Source organism: Lissotriton vulgaris, chromosome 11, assembly GCF_964263255.1.
Source record: "Lissotriton vulgaris chromosome 11, aLisVul1.2, whole genome shotgun sequence".
In the NCBI taxonomy this organism is placed as follows: domain Eukaryota; kingdom Metazoa; phylum Chordata; class Amphibia; order Caudata; family Salamandridae; genus Lissotriton; species Lissotriton vulgaris.
In genome coordinates this window covers 1,106,131,853-1,106,153,385 of record NC_141699.1, presented here as the reverse complement: position 1 = coordinate 1,106,153,385, position 21,533 = coordinate 1,106,131,853, and the positions used below count along the sequence as shown (strand labels likewise).

Here is a 21,533-nt window from a genome sequence, read left to right as displayed (position 1 = left end):
GGAGTTCCAGAACTCTAAGGTGACTTGCAATATTCTTAACACACAGATTTGGGAATATTCCATTTCCTATAATATGTAACCCGTTATAAATTGTACACAGAGATGCAGAGAAATATTGATAATGAAATATTATCTACAACATGTTTACAGCTGGTGAACAGCATTATTAATAGCAAGAAATGATAGAAACTTTATGTAAAAATAGTATTGTGAAAAGATAACATCTTGTCAACATATTGCCTTACGGACCCGGTACACCAGTTAGTTACAGTTTAGAGTAAGCATTGGCAAAGACAATAGTTCTAGCCTGGGTTAGAAGGTGTGGTGCCAGCATATGCCACAGAAATGACAAAGAAAAAAATAAAATACCCTGCCACCTAGACATGACCCCTGTTTGATCGCAATTACAATTTGAAACTTCAAACAATTTACTAATACAGGTGTATTACTATTGATGTTGTTTTAAATAACACATCTCACTGCTGTACAATGCATTTAATTACTTTTGAAGAAGCCAAGAATAGAATCACACCTGCACAAGCAGCAATCAAATCACAGGCAGCTGTAAGCTTACAATGTCACCTAAACACACTAAAAAGTGAATAGAAAATAAAAAACATCTAACTGGGCACCTTTTTCAATCAGCCAAATTTAAACAATAATCTCTTACCCATGTGGGTTGATGCTGGATCCGGTGGGGCTAACTTTTTGGTGGATACAAAGCGGTTGAGCCCAGCCGCCTCAGAGAAGCCCACCAGCTGTTTGCGGGCCTGTGCTGATGGCCAGGAGGTTCAGGCACAATGGGAGGCAGGTGTTGGGACCGGCCCGGTGCCCACATGATGTTCAGATTTGGGAGCTGAAAGGCGGGGCATGCATCCCAGCAGGATCCAGCATCAACACACATGGGTAAGACATTTTGTTTAAATTTGGCTGATTGAAAAAGCGGACTCACTTGGGATTACCTTGGCGGCACTACAAGACCTAGAAAGCCACGAGGATGGCCAGGCCCACTGGGGCAGGGACTGAAATATAACTGTGCACAAGAAACGGAGCTTTTTCATTCTTTGCACAAGCGCCACTGAAGAAAGGATGACATTTCTGAAACGCGTCTACCTTGCTTTTATGAGGATGCTTGTTTACTAAGGGGAGCCTGTTTGCAAGTTGTCGAAAGAAAGATTAACTATTTTACTGCTGGTAGCTTCTCTCTGTTGGGTCTAACTTTCTGTTGAAGATATATATATATTACCTACTGGCACTAGCCAGTAGGTAGTTATAGTTAGGACCTAGTTACTATATGAACCCAACATTCGATTCCTAATAACTTTGGCGGCGATTGACAAATCTTCGCGAAAATTTCAGAAGTTATGGTCCACTCTGGTCCGCTCTTATTTGGAAAGTTTCGGGGTGATTTGTATAACAGTTTAGCCCTATCTGTTCCCAAGCAAATATTAAATGGAATAAGGTAACCCAGAGTTAGGTAATGGGAGAGATAGGTTTCACAGTAATAAAAATGACTTTAGGAGTTTTAAATACCAAGACATGTAAAACTAGTACGTTCTCTACTGTTTTCTACTTTTTAAATGCCATGCACCCTGCCCTAAAAGCTGTTAGGGCCTACCTTAGGGATGACATTTAAAATATTACAAAGAAACGTTTAGGCCTGGCAAAATTTGCCAGGTTGTAAAATGACAGTCTCAAATTGCCCTACATGCTGCATTGGAAGACCTGACATATGTATTTAAATTGCAACTTAATTTGGTGGCACAAAGAGTGCTGCAGTGCTTTCAGACCCTGGGTACATGTTGTATCATATACGAGGTACTTACAAGTAATTTAAATGAGTCATTAAGATGTAGGGCAATTTTACCAAGCAAGGTGGTTAAATAACAGTATTTACTAGAGCTCTCTTCATTTGAGTTTGAATATGAGTTGTCCTGTGACACAAAGGAAAATGTGCAAATGTGAGTTCTTGTGATGTAATTGAATGTTTATTTGTGATATATTTTTTTTACCAGTCCCTTCCAATTTTTCAAACGAACTCCAGATTTACACCATGCAAGGTTTTCGAGTCATTGGATTGGCGTACAAGCCTTTGCCATCAAAGAAGCCATGTGAACTGGGAAGTTTAGCAAGGTAAGAGAGTGAAGCCTCAAGCGCCCAAACCCTTTAAAGAATCTTTCCTGATGGAAACTTCAAACCTCAGCAAGGGAAGGCAGCTACTCTGCTGAGATATTAGCATTGCAGTAATTGTAAAACATGTTAGAGAAGTATTTGGTGGCATTTGATATGACTATTGTTTTTTTATCTAGCTTCCCAAGACCTCCTTCTAGTTTGATGTATGGGCAGCTCCTGGCTGTGGACTCAGGATTACAAAAACGTGTTAGGTCTATGTGAGTGCCTGACTGAAAAGGAAAGCTTGTATAGAACAACAACCTAAGCCAAAACATCTCAAGGTGCTTTCTGAGTGACAGGAATTTTCAAACTTTTATAGGGTTTTTTCTCATTTTAACCTGATTTCTTAGTTTTTACATCTCCTACAATGTGATTCCAAATAGATACCAATTGAGTATTTGGAAGGGGTGTATTGTAGGTGTCCCTCCAAATAACGAATTAGTATATAACAATGTTTTGAAGCCAAAATCCATTCAGTACCTCTGCTCTATTGATCTCCTGAATGGAAAGAATTTGTAGTTAATTGACAGATTCAGGATAGCCAGAACTACCGTTATGATTATATTGAGAATACAGCCACATAGATGGCTGCCCCAGTTAATAGTGAACACTTCAGTGTCATCCTTAGAATGCATTTAATTGATTTGTATATAAGGAAGTGGAACTAGCAAAGCAGACACATTATCTTTGGATACTGATAAGCTTTTGTTGTATCTGGACAGACTTGACACATTCCTTGGGCAAGTCCCTGAAGTCTAACAACTGAATGTACTTATAAAAAGGGACTTGAGATAGTTCCAATGTTTGATGGATCATCTACCCTTTGATATGTTGCCCAGAGGCTAATGTAGCAGTGTGCTTCTCCTAGGGAATGCTTAGAGTGGTTACTAGTATCTCCTAGACTAAAACATTCACAAGTGTCAGGTGTGAAAAATTATTTTAAAAATGGTACTAATGAATGCATTTTTAGCATGTTTGGAAGGGCTAAAGAATGCGACCAAAGCAAGAGAAAGATTTAAGAGGAATACCATAAGGGAAGTAGCTGTGTATTGATCGATGTGCTTAGGGGAGAAATAAGAGGATCTGAAGGGACGACTGTGGGATTAGTTCCTGAAGACTTAGTGGAAGATCAGATCCACAGAATGGCTTGAAAGAAGACAAAGATGGGGGACATTCTTACATTAATTGCGTTACAGCATCATTTGCCTTTTTCTTTTTCTTTGAAGGGAAGATGTTGAATCTAACTTAGAATTTCTTGGGCTGCTGGTGATGGAAAACCAGCTGAAGCCGGAGGTGAAGCCGGTGCTAGAGGAACTCTTGGAGGCGAGACTCAGAATAGTTATGGTGACAGGTATGTAACATTATCACAGGTCCTCGTGCATGCCTTTCACATGGGTCACATCCAGTTGAGGATATCTGATACCTTTAATAAAGAGTGTAGCACAAAACTTAACTTGTTCACCCTCACAAGAGGAGCATCTACTCAAATATGCAATCCTAGTTTATTCAAATAAGATTTCTAAATCTTCATTGTGATAGTCTTTTTAATGGATTTACCATGTTCTCCTAACCAAGACCAAGTATTGATAATTAGTTTTTGTCATAGACATTTTATTTGCAAACACTAAAAGGTCACTTAGAATTTAAAAAAAATAAATCTTAGGACAATGAAACAGTTCCAGTCATTCTGCAGTACAAACATGTTTAATGTTAAACAATCATAAACAACTAGAGAGTATCTTTAACAATAATTAACAATAGTCTCCGAAAAAGGAGTGGTCAGGCAGAACAGACCCCAACACCAGTCAGTGCTCCATGCAAACGTATTAGCTGTGTCGCAGAAAGGTAGTGAGATTATCAAGATGAAAAAAGGAACCCTCAGGCAGCCAAACAAGGTAGGTAGCCTTTTGTCTTCATTGGGTTCCTGTGGTTAGTGCATGTGAGAGTACATCAAACCAAAAAGGTGCAAATTAAAATGAGTATGGATCACTCCCTCAACCAACACCTTTAATGGAGGGGTGATTCGAACTCAGTTAAAACCAATGTGCATAGACGGACATGAAGAGTTAAGTAAGTTTGAACTCCTTGTCCTAAAAAACGGTCGACATGTTTCAGCTAACTGGTCTTGTTCGACCCAGCATTCCTCAGGACCAGAAATGTAAAAAACTCACCCAACGAGGCAGCACACCCCCTAAAGTGTCTACTCACGGTGGATGGATATTCACATAAACATGTTTTTACCAACTTAAGTTCTATATACTGGTAGGCGTCTTGTGCGTTACCTCTATTCTGCGAGGTTTGTGGAATCTGTGAAGAAACCGATAGACAGAGTCCATAGTCAGACATTGTTGAAACATTTCTCCTTTACCAAGATTTCACCATAGTTAATACTTTCAAATCCCCATCACTCACCCTGTGACACAGTCAAGCCAAAGTTTGTTTGCATATAAAAACATAGAAAAAAATGAAAAAAAGGTTATAGCTGTTATGCTAAAGGGATATACGTCTTCCACGACTGTTAGACTATTCTGGTAATAGCAGATTGCACGTTCCCTCCCCTATGTCACTATGCAATAATCAGTAACATTACTCCTGTATGAACATGGCTTCTTTTTCCCACGATCTACTATAGATATTAAAAACAAACAGTTTTTCTTCGAGAAAATCCTGGCAAAGGTTGTCACAAGTGACACTTCATAACTGCATTTGCATCTGCATAAAGAGTCACGCACTAGAAAAACAGAGGACTCAGGATCAAATTTTACAACAATTTGTATAATGGAACTCACTTAGTTAGATTCCCACTTTCGTCTTACGTATAACGAAGGACAGACTTTCTCTTTAGGATCTATTTAAGAAAAATCGGACAAACGAAAAACCGGGTCAGGTGGAAACACTCTCTTTTAAGTGACAGGGTAATAATGAAATCACCACACCGTTGGTAACCGGTGATATAGTATAAAACTCTTTTGAGTTTCTGCCATGACTTACTTCATTGTTCCCAAATTAATGACTCCATGAGTCCGTGGTGGTGGAAATCTTCACGTCAGCATCTGGTTAAGATAACACCCCAATAAGACGGAAACAGATGGAGATATGTCATTTATGCCCCCCAATTCATTGTTAATTTATTGAAAGTTTTACTGTTGTAATAGGGGAAGGCAAATGTATGACAAATTGTCGGAAACCCAAGTACAATTATGGGCTAACTATTGTTACTTTAAAGTGACTTTCATGTTCACGATAGAACGGATAACTCCGCAAAAATACACTGCCTGTGGGTTGTGACTCCAAGTTACAAATAGGAACGTTAACCCGCTCAATTTACTTACTGATTTACTGGCGGCTCCCCACGTAGTCACCTAACAAGGGCTCATCCACAGCTCGAATAACAACTCGACCCGCGGACTGGGCAGTCCTTTTCACTTCCGCATAACGACGTGACCTGCGTGGCTGATTACCACGTGATTGGGTCAGGCCTCGATCGCTGCGAAATTTAAAGCTACAGTAACCTGATTGTCTAAATACGCTGTCATATTAATTTATGAAGAAATTCATTCATAAACGCAACTTTAGTCTAAACATACCCATCTTAATATGGAACCAATCTTATTCATCTAAGACTTGTGTTATCTTAACCAGATGCTGACGTGAAGATTTCCTCCACCACGGACTCATGGAGTCATTAATTTGGGAACAATGAAGTAAGTCATGGCAGAAACTCAAAAGAGTATTATACTATATCACCGGTTGTGACTGATTATTGCATAGTGACATAGGGGAGGGAACGTGCAATCCGCTATGACCAGAATAGTCTAACAGTCGTGGAAGACATATATCCCTTGATGGGGATTTGAAAGTATTAACTATGGTGAAATCTTGATAAAGGAGAAATGTTTCAACAATGTCTGACTATGGACTCTGTCTATGGGTTTCTTCACAGATTCCACAAACCTCGCAGAATAGAGGTAACGCACAAGACGCCTACCAGTATAAAGAACTTAAGTCGGTAAAAACGCGTTTATGTGAATATCCATCCACCGTGAGTAGACACTTTAGGGGGTGTGCTGCCTCGTTGGGTGAGTTTTTTACATTTCTGGTCCTGAGGAATGCTGGGTCGAACAAGACCAGTTAGCTGAAACATGTCGACCGTTTTGTAGGACAAGGAGTTCAAACTTACTTAACTCTTCATGTCCGTCTATGCACATTGGTTTTAACTGAGTTCGAATCACCCCTCCATTAAAAGTGTTGGTTGAGGGAGTGATCCATACTCATTTTAATTTGCACCTTTTTGGTTTGATGTACTCTCACATGCACTAACCACAGGAACCCAATGAAGACAAATGGCTACCTACCTTGTGTGGGTGCCTGAGGGTTCCTTTTTTCATCTTGATAATCTCACTACCTTTCTGCGACACAGCTAATAAGTTTGCATGGAGCACTGACTGGTGTTGGGGGCTGTTCTGCCTGACCACTCCTCTTTCGGAGCCTATTGTTAATTATTGTTAAAGATACTCTCTAGTTGTTTACGATTGTTTATTCCCAGGGGCAGGAGAGTATGTATTGTAGCCCTTTCTCTCTTGTTGTTTATACAATGTTAAACAATGTCTATTATAGGATTCAGCTCTGTTGAAGTAATGTACTCTGCCAGTATTAAAAATACTTGTGCTTTTACTGAAAATAAAATCTGCAATGGTGGTATCCAATTTTTGTTATACCTACACTGCACATGTCATATTCACCAAGTAGTAGCAGTGCAGAAGTGGAGTTCTGCAGCAAGAATAAAAGTTTGTTGTTAACATGGGAAAATCAAAACAAATTAATTCAAACTAAACAGACACAGTCTAGCTTATTTTTGTATTGGAAGATCACGAATCCAGATTGGGATTCCAGACTTTATTTTCTCCTAACATAATTTATGTCTTTGGTATTTACTAGATGTCTGTGTTTTATATTCATGATAGTGAACTACGGTTTTATTAAAATGCTTTAAAAATATTATCCTATTAATGTTTCCATGTCTTATCTGGCCAATCCGCTTTACATATGAGGAAGCCCCATTCGGAAAAAACCTTATGCTTACACCTTCAAGGACTCGAAGGAGATGTGGCAGTATTCTAATTCTCTGACGATAATGGAGTTGTACACTACCAGGATATACAAGCCGTAATAATGAAGCTCAAACAGTTCCTTCATTGCAAAAGTCTTTAATGATATAAATCCACCTTTCTCCTCCCCACACCTGGAAAAGAACCCGCTATATGTGCCTCTTATCGACTCCTCTCATTAACAAATTGTGATAACAAGATTCTTGCTTTAATAATTGCCATCAAGCTCTCCATCCTGGTGGAGCAAATAGTTGCTCCTGTACAGTTGAGAGTTCTCCCTCGTAAATCTACAAAACTTGTGGTTATTGCTGTGATAAATCAAATTAACCCTGAGTTTAGAGCGACGGTTACACTACTTGTCATCAGAAAGGTGTTCAACTCCCTGGAATGGAAAACATTTTTGAGATCCTCCAATGATTGTGGTATACCCAACAATCTTCTCACTGCTATATGCACATCCGGTGGCCCCTATTTCTGCAATGGCCTCACATCAGACACATTCGCATTAGCACAAAGGACTCAGCGGGGATGCCCCTTATATCCTGTATTATTTTTATTGACCATAGATCCTTCGGGTGGGCAGCTCCTAGAAAAGCGCCTGCATAGAGGCCTCAGCTTTTATCATGATGCCTCTTGCTGTCCATGTGTACAGATAATATATTGGTCTTCGTGAAGGTCCCAGTGGGCAGGCTCGAACCACAGATATGTGAAATTGTTTGATTTGGGACATGTTCTGGGCTTTCCATTAGTTGGTCTAAGTCAAAACTTTTCCCAATAACTGATAGGGTAATCTAGGGTGACCCTTGTTTTGCTAACAGTTGGGTTACAGCCTTGGTTAAATACCTAGTTGTCTTTATACATATACAGCTGGAGCAGGTCATTCAACTCAATTATGGCCAGGTAATAGACAACCCATCACGTCGTGCAGATCTTTGGCTCCAACTTCCATTGTCCTTGGTGGGAGAGTAGCCTTATTTATAATGATAGTCCTCCCTAAACTACTGTTTCTATTTACAAACATACCTATGTCCATTAGCAAGCACTTCTTTACCCCACTTTTGACACTCCTGATCAAGTTGGTCTGGGAAATAAGCCATCAAAGATTGCATGTGATTTGCTGGTCCTCCTGTGTGGTTGGGAGGTACAGGAGGCGGGGCGGGTTAAAAGTGCCGGATCTGGAAATACACTATCTGTTGGCTCAATGTCACTTTGCCAAACTTTGCTATAACCCGGATAGACGCATACCTTATCTTACCCAAGCATGATCAGATACATGAGAATCAGCTGGTGTGACTTCACCAACAAGTCTTCCCAAAACAGAGAATAAAATCAAAATGGTTGCATCGGCCTGGAGCTCTATTTATTACAAAACCCAGAAGCCATGCCCGTACTCGTTGGCCATTTGGTTGCTTTCCAATCCTTTACTTCCACTTACAACCGAACGCACTGTCCAGACCACCTTGTTGAAGATGGTCATACCAGAAATTGGCCACCTTTATGTATTTGGTAAATGCCTGTTGTTGGACTAGTTCCACTCCTGGAGTGACGCCACCACACTTGACGTCTCTAGATGAGCCTACTGGTTTTGGCTGAAAAAACTGGATGGGTTTCTAAGCTCTATACATGCATATCACAATTCATACCAGGAAGGGCAGATTCGGCTCGGACCGCTTGGGATGTGGAACTGTGTGTGTCCCCACTTGAGGCGGTATGGGCATATTGCTGTGTACTGGCACACTATCTGTTAACTATAGACACAAATTATTCTATTATAAATACCTTTTGCTGGGCCTACAATACCACACAGCAACAGTACAGGATTGACCTCTCCATCCCCCATAGTAGTTTCAGCAGCAGATGGGACAATGTGGGATTTCTCCACCTTGTGTGGGAATGTCCCCCTATCTTTAATATTTGGTGTGAGGTTCTCCTTGGTATAGATGACATGACATATAATTTGCTGGACCCATTGCTGGTCTAGGCATTCCACAAGGTGCACACTGATTGACTGCGATGGTCCTCCTCTTGGCCAACTAAACTGGGGAGGGGCTAGACTACCAACTTTCGTTGATTGGTTATGAGACATGATGATTTCCACTGTTTGCGTACAAATCTACATCTTGCTGCAGCCACCTACATATAGACATCAGGATTTTTGGAACCCAATTTGTCTTATCTACTTCATAATGCACCAGATGCCCCTAAGGATCCTATTGTTGGTAAGACCGAATAACTACCTTGTCTCCACATTGATCTCTATGGGCATCCAGATGTCTCTTGATGTTGTATATTGCTACTTTTCTGTTTTTTCATGCTCTCTTCTTCTTTCACCTTTCATTTTATTTCATATCTCTGTAAACATTATCCTATTGATGGATTTACATTTACATTCTACCTTTGTACTAACATGTGCCTTCAACCACCCCTCCTATGTAATTAGATTGTCTTTGTGCAACTTCTATTGTGAATGGTCACTAGGCCTGTTTCTACATCACTGGACATGCTATGTTGAATTTGAAATAAAAATGTATAAAAGCTAAAAAATACCCCTCACAGGCCACGTTCCTAAACACGCCATTTTGGTGTTTGCAGTTGAAGTTTAGTTGTTAGCATGTGGTATTTATTAGATTACTGATGTATATGTTCCTCAGGTGATAACCTTCAGACGGCGCTGACTGTTGGAAAACGTTCTGGAATGATCCCTGAGTCTAGCACGGGTATCCTGGTCACTGCCTGTGGGCCCGAAGGATCCAGCCCACCATCCATCACCCTACGAGAGGTGGACGATCAGAAGAGCAAGATGGACGGAGTAAACAAGAACAATGCCTTCTGGGTATGCATCTCATTTGCATGAGGGAGGAGCAACAAATGTTTTAGATAGAGTTGTTCTCCAGCTGTTTATAGCTTGACTGCTGGGTAAGTTAAAAACATCCACTCTGTATTCTGAGTCGTTCTTATAGTTTTCCAACATACACTTCAAAGTATGCTGGGCAAAAATATATTGTTCACAACACAATCATTTACATTTTTAATAAATATTCTACTTGATAACTACAAGTTGTTAAATGAATGGAATACCCACGTACTTGTGATCCCCAAAGTGAAGAGTGCAAAGATTTTTGACTCGCAGTGCCTGTCACGCAGTTTTTTTAAGTACATTTCTCACTTTCCAAACATCTCTTGAAAAGGTTGTAATTCTGTCAGTGATGATTGCCAAGTTGGAGCTGGATCAGCGCATTGCCCACATGTTGAACAGCAGAGCCACCCTCTTATTCTCAAGTCACTGATTTAATAACTTGTTTGTAAGTTGAAGACACTCGCAATGTATATTCAGAGTCCTTCATAAAGGTACCCTGATCGTATCATGATTGGATGGGGCATCAAATTTCCGTTAAACGGGAGCTTGCCACTACTACCTCTCACACTGCCCGCTGTCTTCTGCGTGATGTACCTATGTGAGTGCTTCTCCAGACGTGCTAATGAGCTTACCAGTGACTTTAGGGTGGCACAGAGCTGAATATCATACCACACTCGGTGGGTCAACCAACCAGACCCTCTCTACCTAAACTCTTCCTAGAAAAATATTTAATATCTCTAGAATAAGAAAGAAATTGAATCCCTAAAAAAGCAGAAAAAGGAAATGAGTGGCTTTGAAAAGAATAACAGACCTGGAGAATTCCCACACCACATTAATAATACTAATGGGAAGCTGCTAAGATGAGTACTTGGTCAATTTCATGGTTTTGCCACAAGGTTGTTTAGCATTGCTGGGGAACTTCAAATAAATTGGCTTTAACACTGAGTAAAACTACAAGCAGAAATACTTACCTGTGGCTTTTCACAGTTCTGCCTTTGTTGAAGATTTCATTGGCTAATTGAAAGTGTCCTAGTGGCTTTCCGTACCCACTCTCCTTACCCTGCACCGTAAACAAATTTCAATCTCTAAGTTATATATCGGGAGGAGCGGAGCAGGAGCTCAACTGAATGCAGCGGTAATGGATGTCTTCCTCCTCTTTAGAGCCTAGCAGAGCCTCTCTCTGGCATAGATGTAGGACGGAACTTTAAAGGGAGACCATGCAACCATTGCTGATGAAGACCTGCCCAATCCTCAGAACATTTATAAGGTACATGCCTTGGGTATCAACACAATCAACACAATCCCAAGTTTTCATGGACTAGAAATCCAAAATGGTGAATACATGTTCCACTGAGAGGAGCTCTTAGCAAACCATCTCTACCACTGACCTTCCCTGTTCAGCCGCCGTGAAGTAATATTCATAAGGTATATGCCTTGGGTATCAAAACAATTCAAAGTTTCATGGTCTAGAAATCCAAAATGGAGAATACCTGTTCCAAATGAGAAGAGCTTTCTGCAAATCACCTCTACCACTGACCCTTTCTGTTTGGCCCTGTGAGCTCTAAATGACTTCTGCTGCTACCTACCACACTTCTTGTGGCCTCCTATCAGTAGGTCTCCTTTAGTGCTGCTAGGTCTTCCTTTTCAGATACTCAGATTTTAAACTTGTTATTGGTATTTCTAGCCCAGATTACCTACACACTGTGGAATTACTTTTGTTCATACATTCCAATTAAAAGTTGGAAATGTAGTATCCGTTTACATATAGCAGAAGATAGGCCATGAAACGGAGGCTGCAAAGAAAATATGAAGCTAATTTGTAAATGTTTTAGAAGCAGTAAGGAAGAAACATCCCCCGTCCCTCCTTGAAAGACCTGTACTGTGATCTGGGTGGTAAGGTAGTTGCCCCTCATAGAAGATGGTGTCATTCTAAAGTGACACCAAAGGCAATTTGGAAATATAAATACCCAACATTTTTAAAATAGCACATGTGCTTGGGCCTGGCCAGCAGGCTGCAACCACTGACTGCGGGGGTCAACATACCAGCTATCCTGAGTAAAATGGGGGAGGGACTGTGAAAAAGATGGATTTCTTTATATGTATGCATATGATTAGAGGTTTCAGGCATGAGGACCGACGAGAGCACACTTATGTCATGTGATGTAACAATTTGTTTACACATTCAAACTTCCTGACCAGAGGGCACAGTCTTAGGGGAGGCACGCTTTGAGCAATTTTCTGATGGCAAAATGTTCTTTAGAAATAGACAGAGTTGATTTCTTTTCCAGAACACTGGTTGTCTTGATCTTGTAACAGTGAGAAAGAGGTTTATTAAAGAGCTCCTGGTCCTGCCATCAGTCAGCAGGGTCCTGCAGGAAGGGGGATATCATTGCATTCCATTACTTTAATTTGATGATATTTCTACAAGTGACCCATTAATAATGACAATATTGTAATAATGTTGTTGATTACAGGAGACGTTCATTACCAGTGAAGACAAACTCAGCTACTACTTTGCCATGGATGGAAAAACGTACCAGGTTATTCTACAGCACTTCTACAGTCTGCTCCCAAAGGTAAGCTTTAGATTTTCAACCAATCTAAATGTATTTATTTCCAAGACATAATCCTTTAGCAATAGAAAATAATCATTTTAAAAAGAAGGTATGAAAATATATTTTTCAATGTTGAATCTCCAAGGAGATAAACATTATAATAAGCCGCAGAGCGCAACCTTAGTTCACTTTCACATAATAGATTTTATACCTTTTTCTTAAAAACATCTAATACAAGTAAAATTCAATAAGCTCTTTTACAAACACTGATATTTGTTTTGTTGATAAATAATGTTATGGATGCATACGCAAATATTAGACAATAAAAGATTCTTTCTGAGTTAACTTTTTATACATGATCAAATCTAAATATTTCTATTTGAATAAAGTGACTAATGTTTCTGATTGTTTTGTAGTTTGACATTTCCTAAAAATAGGATAAGGGATTTCTTCCTTACTTCTGAAAACAACAGACAGTCTAAGAGGAAATGATAATGGGCCAGATGTAGCAAGCCAAATTGTGATCGCAAAAGCTAAAATATATCGAATTTCAGCATTTGCGATCGCAATTCAAATGTGTGCAATGTAGGAAGGCAAATACCTACTCGCAAAATAAGTAATTTGCGATTTCCTTTAAGTAAGCACTTTTTTCTTTTTTCAATGTGCCATATGGCCTGTTTGTGCGCCACATGTGCACAAATGCAGATTTCAGGGGTGCAACAGGGTGTCCATTTGGACCCTTGAAATTGGGGACACGCACATTGCCCACCCAATTCCCATTCATTCCTATTATTCCAATCAAGGCATTCCTTGATTGAGAATCACAATTTGCAATTCACAATTAAGGAATATTATCACTTCGCTAAAAATAGCTATTAAGGACTCACAAAACTGATTTTACCTACACCTAGATGGCACTAATTATTTGAAACCATTTTTTCTCTGAAATCTCTTATTATACAAATCGGGTCAATCACAATCTTTTTTCAAACCCAAGTAAATGTATCTGGAATTTAAGAGACATAGGGAAAATACCTTCAACTCAAGTCCCTTGAAAGGAATGCTTCGGACATTTCTTGGAGGACAACAAACTATTATCTTACTTTTTTCTCCGTATTTCGGCTGTGTCAGTATTTCAACTTCTCATGTCGAATCTTCTTAAAGATGTGAGGAATGTTGCCATTTTCCATAATGACGTTTTGATCCATGCCCAAGATAGACAGATCCACGATGATGGTATAATGAACAAAGTTTTGTCTATATTCCAGAGCCAAGGTGCAGTTTTGACACTGGTGTCCAACCTGGACCAGGATTAGTGAATGTTATATCACATGCACCTCCTCCCAATGTGACAGTCGGTGGGAAATCTTTCCTTGTACTGAGCGTATTTTATTTGCGGTTGTTATCTGATTATGCCTATAGCAAATTTGCTACAGAAGAACACAGAATTTGTATGGGATGAAAAATGCAAAACGGCTTTTGAATGGGTGAAGAGACAACTGAGTGAGGTCAAAGCGTTAAAACCCTCTTATCCTTCAATACTGTATTCTCTTACGGTTGATGTAATCATGGCTTAAGTGCAGTGTTGACTCAGAGAATTGCCAATGAATAAAGAGCCATTGGGTTTGTATCGGGAGTGCTTTGTAATGCTGAGTTCCCCTACTCGGTTATTGGAAAATAACATTTGGCATGCTGGTCGGCAGTTGAAAAAATTAGGTGTTATTTGTGGGGCAGAAGATTTACACTTCAGACAGACCAGAAGCCCCTCAGTTTAATATAATAGGCGGAACATCTAATGGTAATATTATTCTTCGTATATCCAGGCTGTCCACCAAATTGCTGCAATTTCAGTTTAATATTGAGAACATTTCTGGTGGAATAGAATATCAGAGCAGACTAACTGTCACATTTTCAAATAAATGCAGAGGAGACAGAAAGTCAAAGTGGTGATTTAAATCCTCATGATGATGAAGACCTGGACAACTGTATTGAAATTGAAAGTGCATGTTCTTTTTAGAAGTGCAGTGGAAGAGTGAGACTCAAGAGTACATTGCTTTAAAACATGTAGCTAAATACATTATTGAAGATTGGCCTAAGGAAATAAATGTTGAGATTTTAATTCAACCTTATGTCAAAGTGACGGATGGCTTATCGTTAGTAGATGGTTAAATAATGTGGTCAGGCAAATTAGTTATTTCTGAGGAGGTGAGAAACCTACTGCTAAAGGGCATCTTGGGGCTACTCTTACCACACGCACAGTAAGTGTTCACTTCTGGTGGCCACATATTGACAAGGACATTGATTGTATGGTTCATGAATGTATGATTTGTTCCAGGAGTGATAAGACTTTACGGTTATCTAATCCTCCGTTGACTCCTATTGCTTTACCTTCAATGCCATGGGTAAAATTGAGCATTGACCTCATGGGTCTGTTTCATTACCTTCCCTATCATTCTCAGGTTTGCTTTAGTCCGGGTCGACTACTATTCTAAATGGCCAGAGGAAAAGTTTTTGGGAAGAACCAGATTTCAAAGCAGTATAGGATTTTCTTAAAAATGACTTCATAAGGAAGTGGTTTCCAGAGGTGATAGTCTCTGAAAATGTGGTCAAATTTCTGTCAACTGTAGAGAAGTTTCTACAGGAAAGAAGCATTAACCATTTAAAAAGTTCACTCTATCGCCTGCAAGCCAACAATCTGGTTCAGCAACTCAACAGAGTGATAGGGGAGTGTATATATTGGGCTCTGTGGCCTAAATGTGTAGTACCAGTAGCTGTGAGGACCCAATCTTGGTTTCACAGAACAACACTTCACTCTACAACCAGATTTTCTCCTTTTGAAATGTGAAGGGGTAGGAAGCCCTCAACTGAGTTTAAACCAGATTGGATGTCTAAATGGCTAAAATAATTTATCATGGGCTGATTTGGATACAATTGAGTGAAAAAATATTGAAAATTCTCAAGTAAAGCAAAAAGTTTTTATAACAAAAAGAAGAGTGTGTCTGCAAAAGATTTTGATGTGGGAGATGTAGTCCATATGAAAAAGATGTCTTTTGTAAGGAAAGAAGAATCAAAATAATCTGAACTTGTGAAAATTGGTAAGATTTGTAGAAGTGCAGTACGTTTGATTGGTGGTAACTAGTGGAATGTGTCTAATGTTGTGGAAGTGGATCCCACGTTTTCTTCTATTGATGTTCAGAATACTGAACCTACGGATGATCAGGAAAATACTGCTAAAAATGGTTAAATGGATAAAATGGCGTATCTCTCCATCCTTATCAGGGGGTCCACAGACGTTCTAGGCACACAAGGATACCCTTAATGAATATGTGAGTAAATGCTGGCATTCCCCGGTATTCAGTTGGAAAAAACAATGTAAAAGACATAGGGCCATATGTAGGTAAATTCCAAATACCGACTCCGTAATACCGATTCATACCGAATCGGTATTAAGAATGAGGTAAACGTGATGTAGGTAAATATTCGGTAAACATTACCGATTCGTTCCTAATCGGTATTAAATACCGATTGTGACCAGATCGGTAATAAAAATGCATACCGAAAGGCTAATACCGATTCGATGTTACCGAATCCACACCCAAAATCGGAAATACCGAATCGGTAATTCGAATAACAGCGTTTTGGTGAATCAGCCAATCCTGATACACCCATTTACTCCCCAAACAGGAAGTTGCCACACCCAGCCAGGTGCACAGGGCCTGGAGCACACTGTGAGGCAGGCAGGCTGGAGAGCTGAGGAGGCAGCAGCAACATAGACCAGAAAAAGAAAAGAGAAGAAAAACAGAACAAGCATTGCAATGGCAAGCCAGGACAAGGAGAAGGAGGGAGGTGACAGAAAAAGAAAGCTCAAGTTCAGCGACAAGGAGCTTGAGATCCTGATTGAGGAAGTCACCCAAGTGTACCACAAGCTGTTTGGAGCCCAGTCCCACCAAGTGCCAGACGCACAGAAGAGGCAAATATGGAGTGGCATTCGGGACAAGATCAATGCCATAGGTGTGACCCTGCGCACCATAGAGGACATCAGAAAGAGGTGGTACGACCTCAGAAAAACTGCAAAACAGAGGATGGCAGAGAGACATAGGCTGGCAGGGAAAACTGGAGGAGGAAAAAATCGAGCCCCAGTACCAACACCACTGGAACAGATGGTGGAGTCCACCATCCAGCGGGAGAGTGTGAGTGGCATAGGAGACGCAGACCGCTCCGCCAGAGCAGCTAGAAAACAAGGTAAGACGCATGCCCAGCATGCTGCCCTAACCCCTCCCAAACCCCAACCCCCATAGTGGTAAAAGTGCTCCCACTCCACACCATGTCTTACTGCTTACCTGCAATGCATACTGGGTGATGTAGTCAGTGTGAAATCATGATCAGGACTGTCAGGACAGCTAACACAATAGCATGGTAACATAATTGGACAGGTCAGGATAACCACTGTGCACTGTTGGCATGTACTTTAATGCAATGGCATTGCAGACAGAGCATTGAGAAAATTTACATTTGTGTCATTTCAGGCGAGTCATCTCGCAGTGCAGCTGAGGGCAGCAGAGGCAGGTCAGCCAGGCCAGAGGGGAGTGAACACGATGAAGACAGCATGGCTGCAGGGAACACCAGCTCTGCGCCATCGCAGCCAGCCAATCGTTCACCACAGACATCACCACAGCGCCAGGGAGGGCCGCAATCCCCTCTCACTCAGTCACCATTGCGACGTTCGCCTACACCACCACCACCATCACCACCACCACCACAACCACAGTCAGGCAGGAGGCATGCCGTGATCACCCTCCAGCAGATGGAGGAGTCGGAGGAGGAGGGCAGCCAGCGCCAACAATGTCCCATTGTAGGGAGATCCAACAGGGAGCGGGCTGGATCAGCATCCGAGGGTGCGAACATCACATCACGACGCCGCAGGGCAAGGCCGGTCAGTCCAGTGGAATATGAGCAGGGTGGCAGTGTGTTTGCTGGACTGGAAGGAAAGATGCTGAAGGTCCAGCGCCTGCAATGGAGGGAGATGAAGTCGTTACACAGGGAGGTGGCAGACATTAACAGACATATGCACAAGATGGAGGAGGGTATCAGTGCCATGGGGGAGAATATGTCTGCAGGGATGGAGAGGGTAGCAACCTCGGTGGACAACCTGTGCAGCCAGATGCAGCAGGACCGTGTTGGCATGCGCCGACTGAGAGTGAGACTCCAAGACTATACTTCGTCGGTGAACCGGCTGGCCAGTACGACAGCACTGATGTGTCGCCGGTCCATCGCCATGCAGGAGAAGATGTCGCATTGCAGCAGGGATGTGGCCAGGTGGATGGTGTCCATGACCTCAGTGCTAGAGCTCATGCAGAATGCTAATGCCTCAAATATGGAAGGGGGGGGACAGTGAGGAGGCTTCCAGCCGTGGTAGCGTCACACCCTCACCCACCGAGTGCAGGAGGCGTAGTGGACGTACTGTCCCAGCACAGGAACGGTCCAACTCACAAGTCAGTGTGGATGGGGAACATGCACGTGCAGCACGGGGACGCAAGAAGTGAAGGACTCTGGCTGTCCACAAGCATGTGATGGGTGATGTAACCCATGTCCAATTGGACATTGCTCAGAATGCTGTAGGTGTGCCAAATAAACACCTGTACATGTAATTGGAAATGCCTCAGTGTCGTTACTCACTCAGAAGTAGTGTGATGTTATCTCTGCCCGTCTATGTCTCCCATCATGTTCAATTGCAGCACCAGCCGCGCTGGGCTCTGGCTGAGGGTTGTCCTCCTCTTCGTCCTCTGACTCAGTCAGTTCCACTGCAGTTCCTTTTTTCGTGGCCAGATTGTGTAGCATTGCACACGTAGCAATAATCTTGCAACATTTTATGGGGCTGTACAGACGCGCACCTCCTGTTTTGTGGAGGCAACGGAATCTGCTTTTGAGCATACCAAAAGTGCGCTCCACCACGTTGCGTGTGCTCCTATGTGCCACATTGTATCTCCTCTCCCCTCGGGTGGTTGGGTTCAGATATGGTGTGAGGAGATACGGCCGGAGGGCATATGCGCTGTCACCTATGAAGAGAGAAGTAAGTGGCATTGATTGGTGTGACCAACAGCTTGTGGCAGGGTGTACATCAGGGTGTGTGACATTTACTTACCTAGTATGTGTCCGTCGGCAAATTCACCAGCAAGCAGACGTGTATGTATGCCACTGTTCCTGAAGATGTAAGCATCGTGGGTACTCCCGGGGTATTTGGCCACAATGTCTGTGATAATGTGTTTGGCATTGCAGATCACCTGCACATTGATTGAGTGGGTGGATTTGCGGTTCCTGTAAATGTATTCACTTGCTGCAGGTGGGCAGATGGGAATGTGGGTCCCATCGATGCTGCCGATCACGTGGGGGAAGTGGGCAATTTGATAGAACTCCAGCTTGGTTCTCTGCAGCTCCACCTGCGTACTGGGGAAGGATATGTAATGTTCCATTCTGTCCATCATGGCGTCTAGGAAGGTGTTGAAGATCCGGGAGAAGCAGCTCTGTGATACTCCACCCACTGCTGCTATCACACCCTGGAAACTTCCTGATGCTAGCAGGTGCAGGCAGCAGAGTACTTGGACATGGGGGGGGATTGCGTGGGCCCTTGGTGTCTGATGCTCCAGATAGGGTGTTAGGTCCCGTATTAGCTCCAGGATGGTGTCTGGGTGCAATCTGTATCTCTCGTGGATTTCAGCGTCTGTCAACTGGAACAGAGTGATGCGTACTCTGTACACCTGCTCCTCACGTCTCCAGATCCTCATTCCTGCGGCTCCCAGCCGTAGGCGCCTTGCTATGAGATAGAGGCCTGCCATTGTGGTCATACAGATGCATTTTGGGTGTGTTTATATAGACTCCTCCTGATTACCACATGCTCCAGAAACGTGGTAATTAGCGAATCGTTATCACCGATTTTGGCCAAATTCGGTAATACCGGGGTTTGCTACATAGCATATTTGGGGGTTTTACCGAATCGTTTCTACCGATTCGGATCTCATTGTTTCGGTAATTCCGATTCGGAGACGGAAGGTTTTTACCGATTCGTTGTTATCGATCCTATTCGGTATTACCTACATCTCACATGGCTACATATTTGTCGGTAACACCGAAAATGAGCCATTTTCGGTGTTACCGATCGGTATTTGGACACCTACATATGGCCCATAGTGGTTTCTGAATAGAATGCAGCAAAAGTACCTGTTTTTCAATTCTGCACCAAATAAACCATTTTAAGTGGGTACATATACCATAAAACTCCTATACCAAGCATAGAATGATACAACACATAATTGTACAAATGTTAAACACTCTTACAGAGAGAAGAATAAGTTAAGGTACACTAAATCAATGTCAGAAGGTCAAGTTAGCATATCACCGTGCAGCTCATAAATATACTCAAGCAATCTAAAAAAGTGTGTGCACGTCACTGCACTGTTTCCCAAAGATATGAAAGTTTCTGGTGTTCGCGTCACTGCGCAGCTCTTCAAAGCCAAATCCAGAGTGCACACTTTGGAAAGTGAACAATTAGTTGGAGGAGGAGGTGCCACTCACAAAAACGTACAGGATGCTTAAAAACCTCAACTGAATCATCACCAGTCCAAGGAGAACGCAAACATAATTTTACGAGAGTATGTGTAATTCATGTAATGTTGTGCACGTCACTGTGCTGCCTTGTGAACAGTAAACAGTACTCACGCTGATGGTACCATGTGCCTTTCGTGAAATGGTGTGCCCGTCGCTGTGCTGCCTTGTGAACAGTACTCACGCTGACGGTACCTTGTGCCCTTTGTGTAATGGTGTGTGCGTCACTGTGCTGCCTTGTGAACAGTAAACAGTACTCACGCTGATGGTACCGTCTGCCCTTCGTATAATGGTGTGCGCGTCACTGTGCTGTCTTGTAAACAGTAAACAGTACTCACGCTGAGGCTACCTTGTACCCTTTGTGTAATGGTGTGCATGTCACTGTGCTGTCTTGTAAACAGTAAACAGTACTCACGCTGATGCTACCTTGTACCCTTTGTGTAATGGTGTGCGCGTCACTGTGCTGTCTTGTGAACAGTAAACAGTACTCACGCTGATGCTACCTTGTACCCTTTGTGTATTGGTGTGCGCGTCACTGTGCTGTCTTGTAAACAGTAAACAGTACTCACGCTGATGCTACCTTGTACCCTTTGTGTAATGGTGTGCACGTCACTGTGCTGTCTTGTGAACAGTAAACAGTACTCACGCTGATGCTACCTTGTTCCCTTTGTGTAATGGTGTGCGCGTCACTGTGCTGTCTTGTAAACAGTAAACAGTACTCACGCTGATGCTACCTTGTACCCTTTGTGTAATGGTGTGCGCATCACTGTGCTGTCTTGTGAACAGTAAACAGTACTCACGCTGATGCTACCTTGTACCCTTTGTGTATTGGTGTGCGCGTCACTGTGTTGTCTTGTAAACAGTAAACAGTACTCCTGCTGACGCTACCTTGTACCCTTTGTGTAATGGTGTGCGCGTCACTGTGCTGTCTTGTAAACAGTAAACAGTACTCATGCTGACGCTACCTTGTACCCTTTGTGTAATGGTGTGCGCATCACTGTGCTGACAGGCGAACATTAAATAGTGCTGACCATTTGTTTGCCTCATATGATGGTGTGCATAAACGCTTTGATAATTTACAGTAAACAGTACTCACACTTGCTGTTTAGCTGCTTACCCCAGAGCCAATCAGATCAGCATAACAACAACCTGTGATTTAAAGGTAATGGGCTCTTACATCCACTGAATGCCCAATGTGGGATATTTAAAAAATGCCCAACATTTTCAAATGAAAAAGGTCGA

The 21,533-nt window shown here is 42.1% G+C and overlaps 1 protein-coding gene across 1 annotated transcript in view; it reads left to right on the top strand.

Annotated features, from left to right (window-relative positions):
* The window catches only part of LOC147684247 (putative cation-transporting ATPase 13A4), a 446,726-nt gene that overhangs the window by 294,796 nt on the left and 130,397 nt on the right, over positions 1-21,533 (top strand). Inside the window, exons 17-20 of the mRNA XM_086944647.1 lie at positions 2,016-2,133; positions 3,399-3,523; positions 9,932-10,113; positions 12,612-12,713. Of these exons, the coding sequence (XP_086800773.1) occupies positions 2,016-2,133; positions 3,399-3,523; positions 9,932-10,113; positions 12,612-12,713 (527 nt within the window). The remainder of the gene's footprint in view (positions 1-2,015; positions 2,134-3,398; positions 3,524-9,931; positions 10,114-12,611; positions 12,714-21,533) is intronic.